General features: G+C 65.5%; 1 protein-coding gene across 1 annotated transcript in view; it reads left to right on the top strand.

The window, feature by feature from the left end:
• EXOC7 (exocyst complex component 7) overlaps positions 1 to 5,285 on the top strand; it is a gene marked incomplete at both ends in the record, with an annotated part of 19,290 nt that overhangs the window by 11,944 nt on the left and 2,061 nt on the right. Inside the window, 8 exons of the mRNA XM_015559212.1 lie at positions 1,734 to 1,802; positions 2,713 to 2,858; positions 3,087 to 3,239; positions 3,386 to 3,484; positions 3,788 to 3,850; positions 4,093 to 4,159; positions 4,846 to 4,933; positions 5,085 to 5,136. Coding sequence (XP_015414698.1) covers positions 1,734 to 1,802; positions 2,713 to 2,858; positions 3,087 to 3,239; positions 3,386 to 3,484; positions 3,788 to 3,850; positions 4,093 to 4,159; positions 4,846 to 4,933; positions 5,085 to 5,136 — 737 coding nt within the window. The remainder of the gene's footprint in view (positions 1 to 1,733; positions 1,803 to 2,712; positions 2,859 to 3,086; positions 3,240 to 3,385; positions 3,485 to 3,787; positions 3,851 to 4,092; positions 4,160 to 4,845; positions 4,934 to 5,084; positions 5,137 to 5,285) is intronic.

Here is a 5,285-nt window from a genome sequence, read left to right as displayed (position 1 = left end):
TGCGGCTCAGGGCGGAGGCCCGTGCAGGCAGCGCTCGCTGTGTGAGGTGCTGGTTTATTTCCCACATGCTCTGCCCTGCGGTGTCTCGTTCCGAGTGGCTGACCCGCGGCTGCGGATGCTGCAGTTTGTTTTGTTGTTTTGACTTGTGACACTAACTGTTGTTTCCCCCGTGCCAAGAGCATGCGCCCTTTCCTACTGGCCTCCCGGCTCTGTGAGGCTCTGTTAGCCCCTCTCGCCCTTGAGCTTTTGCAGTCGCTTTGGTGGTTCGGGTAACCTCAGTGTGTGGGCCAGGCTGCCCCCGGGCCTCCAGCCTTCCTCCTGGCACTGCCCTCCCGGGGGGCTCCTTCCCGTCTCACCAGCTCCCATGCTGCTTTCTGACTGCGGTTTGGCTACTTGCCAACACTGAGCATGCCCAGAGAGCTGTGCCTGGCGCTCCGCGGGGCGCAGGCCTCCCAGCCTCCAGGTGCCCGCGCTCTGTCCTGGGTCGTAACTCCGGGTGTGAGAGCCCAAGCCTGTTTGGATTTCGGGAGTTCTTTTTCCTGGGGCTCCTCTTGGTGGACCTTTGCCCGCCTCCACGCACCCTCCTTCACCCTCCACGCACCCTCCAATGAGCTCAGGCCAGAACAGAGGGTCAGCAGCAGGATAGGAGGCCCCCGGGAATGTGTCCACCCCTTCGTCTCCATCTGCGGGGTCCCCGGCGGCCTGGGGAAGGTCTGCTGGGGGAGGCGGGACTGGGCGTGCTCACTGTCGGGAGGGCCGGGCGTGGGCTGGGCGTGGAGGGCCGCTGCTGTTTTCTCTCACTCGTTTCCCAGGTCTTCTTATCTCCTCTCTGTGTGGCTCTGGTGACAGGGACGATCCGTAAGGCTCAGAACCTTCTGAAACAGTATTCCCAGCATGGTCTAGATGGGAAAAAGGGGGGCTCTAACCTCATTCCTCTGGAAGGTAATCACCCCGTGTTCCTCTCCCGTTCCCTCCTCCTCCGTCGTGTGTTCACTCCCGCGGCAGGGCAGAGCCTCCAGCCCCAGGAGGGCCTCGGGGGGAACCCTGAGAGGGGACGGGTGGGGCTGCCCGTCCCTGTGCCACTCGCTCCAGCTGGCGCAGGGACAGGTTTTGTGGCCTTGGCCTGGTCCTGTCTGGCTGATGGCAGCTCTGCCCTCCCTGGGGCTCCCCTCCCCACCCCTCCCTGTCTCTGTCCTTGTCTCCTGTTTGAACTCAGAGAGAGTTCTTGGCCGTGGGCAGCCCTTTCATGCTGAGATCAGCGGTGGCAGGACCAAGCTGGCCTAGGCCTCCTGGTCACCCCAACTTTATGAGGGGGGAGGGGGTGCAGCAAGGGGACAGGCAGCAGGTCGGCACATCCCTTTCTCGTGTCAGGAGAATAGCCCCCCAGTCCCTCGCAGTGACAGTTCTCTAACTGGGTCTCCCGTGTCCGGCAAGATCACCCCCTGGGGCCAGGCATCGGCCGCTCCACGGCTGCCAGAAGCCCCTCAGCTCTCCTTGGCCTCGCGGCTTTCTCTTGGCCTCCGGGCTTGGTCCGGGCGCTGCAAGTCAGGCTTGAAACGGCTGTTCCCAGGGTGGCCCGCGGCAGAGGAGGGGCTCAGAGCCCCTCCAATGCCCCTCCCCAACACCCCCCTCACACCCTCCGGAGATCGAGGGCTTCTTCCCGGTCCCCGAGGCCAGCCCGCCCGGCCCCTGGATAAACGCTGCTTGTGTTTGTGCGGCTGACGTCTCGCTAGGTCACCAGCATGATTCCCGAGTTAAGCACCTGTCCGAGGCCCTGAACGACAAGCACGGGCCACTGGCCGGTGAGTACGCAGCCCAGCCCAGCCCAGCCGCGGGCAGCCTCCGCTGCCTTCCCAGCCGCCACCAGAGGGCCCAGAGGATGGGCCAGACCTGTCGCTCTCCTTCCATCTCGCTCTCCTTCGGGCACGAGGTCGCCTTGCCGCCCTCCAGCTGGGAGTGTGCACCCAGCTCTCAGGGCCTGGGCCAAGGGGAGAAGTGGCTGCTCCTTGGACGGCGGGCAGAGAGGGGAGGTGGCTCCCTGGAGGGCAGGGAGCCCAACACCGGCTTCACCAACAGCTCCGACTCCTGGGAGCCCGTCCCTGGGCGCATAGCACTAGGTCCCCTGGCCCAGCCTCCAGCCATGTGATCCAGCCTCCTCCTGGGGCAGCTGATAGCCAAGGAGCCCTCCCTCTCTGGGGCTCACGCTGCCTCTTAAACTTTAACCTCATAGGCCGGCGCCCACGGCCTTCCTACAGGTTCCGGAAGCCTGGCTGGGCTGGCCGCCGCCCTCGTAGGGCCAGCATTTTCTGAGATGGCTGTCTCCTTGGTGGACACTGCCGCCTGCCCCCCAGCTGCCCTCTTTCCGTACAATCCGGACTCCTCAATCCTGAGGCCATCCCCTCTCCAGAGAGTCCATTTAGGGATCCTCCTCTTCCCCTTTATCTGTCGCCCACACCTCCCACACCTGGCACCCTGGGGCATAAATCCCGCCCGTGGCAGAGCTCAGAGTGAAGCCAGGACAAAGGCTGGACCCAGCCATTTCCCCTTCAGCCCGTGGGGCCTGCTGGCGTCCTCAGCTCTCTGCCCGCACAGTCTCCCTCCTCCCCGTCTGCGGCCAGTCTGGACCCCGGCTGGGAGCTGGGGAGACCCTCACCCCGCAGCAGGGAGAGGGCTGTCCCCAGCTCAGCAGCTCAGCGCACCGCTGTCCCACAGGGAGAGACGACATGCTGGACGTGGAGACCGACGCCTACATTCACTGCGTCAGCGCCTTCGTCAAGCTGGCGCAGAGCGAGTACCAGCTGCTGGTGGAGGTCATCCCCGAGCACCATCAGAAGAAGACCTTCGACTCCCTGATCCAGGTGCTGCCCCGCCCGGGCCGGGGCCTTACAGAGCTGTCACCGCAGCCGGGCCGTGCCTGTGTCTGTAGCCACCTCCTCCCCCGCATCCTGGGCATCGGTCCTGGCGGTGTGTCTGGTCGGCACCTCCCATCAGAAGTGCGCTGCCTCCCCTCACCCCTCGGGGCGCCCTCACCGCCCCCGGGAGCCAGCTCTCGCCTCTGGCCCCCTAAGCCGTGTCCTCACCCTCAGGACGCACTGGAGGGGCTGATGCTCGAGGGGGAGAACATCGTGTCCGCTGCCCGGAAGGCCATCGTCAGACACGACTTCTCGGCAGTGCTCGCCATCTTCCCCATCCTGCGGCACCTCAAGCAGACCAAGCCCGAGTTCGACCAGGTGCTCCAGGTACGTGGTCGGCCAGGCGCTTGGGGGCGCGGGGAGGAGGGTGACAGGCATCCCCCGGGGGAGGGCAGAGGAGCAGCTGGAAGGAAGGGGCTGCACGCCCACCGGCGGTGGGGACAGTGGCAGCTCTGCCGCTCTGTGCCGCTCAGGGGACAGCCGCCAGCACCAAGAACAAGCTGCCCGGCCTCATCACCTCCATGGAGACCGTTGGTGCCAAAGCGCTGGAGGACTTCGCTGACAACATCAAGGTGATCTCCCTCCTCCCCCCGCAGGGCCGCCTGGCTGTGGGCAGGGTGTAGGCTCCGAGCGGGTCGGGTCTGCCGGAGGGATGACTCCTGTCAGCACCCATCATCGCCTCCTGCTCTGGGGGCTCCAGGCCTGAGATTCCTGCCCCCCCCCCTCGTTTTCTGGCACGTGCATCTCGCTCCCCTTTGTGCCTTAAGGGTGTCCTGACACCTGTCTGCCAAGAGGTGGCGCCAGGGGCAGGCTGAGGGGCTTGGGTGAGGTGGGGCCTCCTTGGGAGCTCTTCCAGGGAGTGGCTGTTTCCACAGAATGACCCGGACAAGGAGTACAACATGCCCAAGGACGGCACCGTGCACGAGCTCACCAGCAACGTACGTGCTGCCCGGGACCCGGCGGGGAGGTGAGGGGGGCCTCACCAGAACCTCGAAGTGCTGGGCACCCTCAGCAGACCCGACCTGCCCTCGAAGCCCGAACCCAAAGTGGGATCAGAGTTTGCAGCCACCGTTTTCACTCGGCAGCCCCGGGCCCTGGACGTGCCCTGTCACGCGGTGTGCGGTGGGAGGGACCTGGCCTCTGGTCCTGCCTTGACCTTCCTGGCCCCTTCCCCACACAGGCCATCCTTTTCCTGCAGCAGCTGCTGGACTTCCAGGAGACGGCAGGTGCCATGCTGGCCTCCCAAGGTACTTGGCCCCTCCCAGCGGGGCCCCCGGCCCCGTTCCCCCCTTCTCCCTCTTGCCTGGAGATGTGGGGTCAGGCCCCCAGCGGCACTGCCGCCTCTGGTGGAGAGCGCCTGCAGCCTGTGCAGTGGGGTGGCGACGTGGCCTGTGGCAGGACCTGAGCTGGGCCTTCAGGGCTGAGCGCCAGGAGAGCGGGTTTGACTGCCTTTCCCGCCCGACCTCTGCCCCTAGGCTCCCTCTGGGGAGCCCCGCCCTCCGTCCAGATTTCTCCCCCTTCTCTATGCTCGCCTGTCCCCCCATTGAGTCTCACACAGTGGACACTGGGAGGCTGTCATCTCGGGGGCAGCGTGGTATCTTCCTGAGGTTGGCACAGGAGGGTACACGCATTTCCAGCCGTTGCAAGCACTGAGACCCAGCCCGGCATGTCTGGCCCCCGGACCCCGCTCCCCCATCGGAGGGCACAGAGCCAGGGCCAGCCTCGGCCTGGGGCTCTCAGACCTCCACTTCCCTGCGTGCTCCCTGGTCCCCGCGGGTCTGGCTTGGGTGTGTCCCGCTGTCTGTCCTGGCTGTCGTGGGGAGCGGTCTGCTTGATGGGAGGACACAGCTGTTTCTAACCTGATTTTGCACTTTGCATCTTTCTCCCGTCTTTGTCTCCTCCTTCCCCTGTCGCACTGCTTTTCACTCCGTAGTTCTTGGGGACACATACAATATTCCTTTAGACCCCCGAGGTAAGCGGCGGGGCTCTGCAGCCCCATCCTCCCTCTGGAAGCCCCGGGAGTGAGGTTCCCTGGGGACAGAGGCCCCTGGCAGACTCAGCACCTGTTGGGGAGTGGGGGTCAGAGGGCACATGGTCCCTTCAGGGTGCTTCCCGCTCTCGCAGCTCCCTCACGGCCACTTTCTGTCTCTGAGGTTACTGGGACACCTCCAGCCCAGCCCAGCTCCTGCCTGCCCACCCGCGCCCACCTTGGCCCTCGCTCTGTGTAGGCAGGTCCCTCTGTACAGCAGGGCACCGTAGAGGAGGTGGGATGTAGGGAAGGGGGAGGCCATGGAGCCCATTCTGACTCCCATCCTGACAGGTGGGGTAGGTGGGCCTGGATGCCACCAGCAGGGGGCGGGCGTTGGAGGTCCT

Source organism: Myotis davidii, unplaced genomic scaffold (assembly GCF_000327345.1).
Source record: "Myotis davidii unplaced genomic scaffold, ASM32734v1 scaffold274, whole genome shotgun sequence".
Taxonomy (NCBI): domain Eukaryota; kingdom Metazoa; phylum Chordata; class Mammalia; order Chiroptera; family Vespertilionidae; genus Myotis; species Myotis davidii.
The sequence above is the reverse complement of the archived record's forward strand: the minus strand, read 5'-3'. Positions and strand labels throughout refer to the sequence as shown.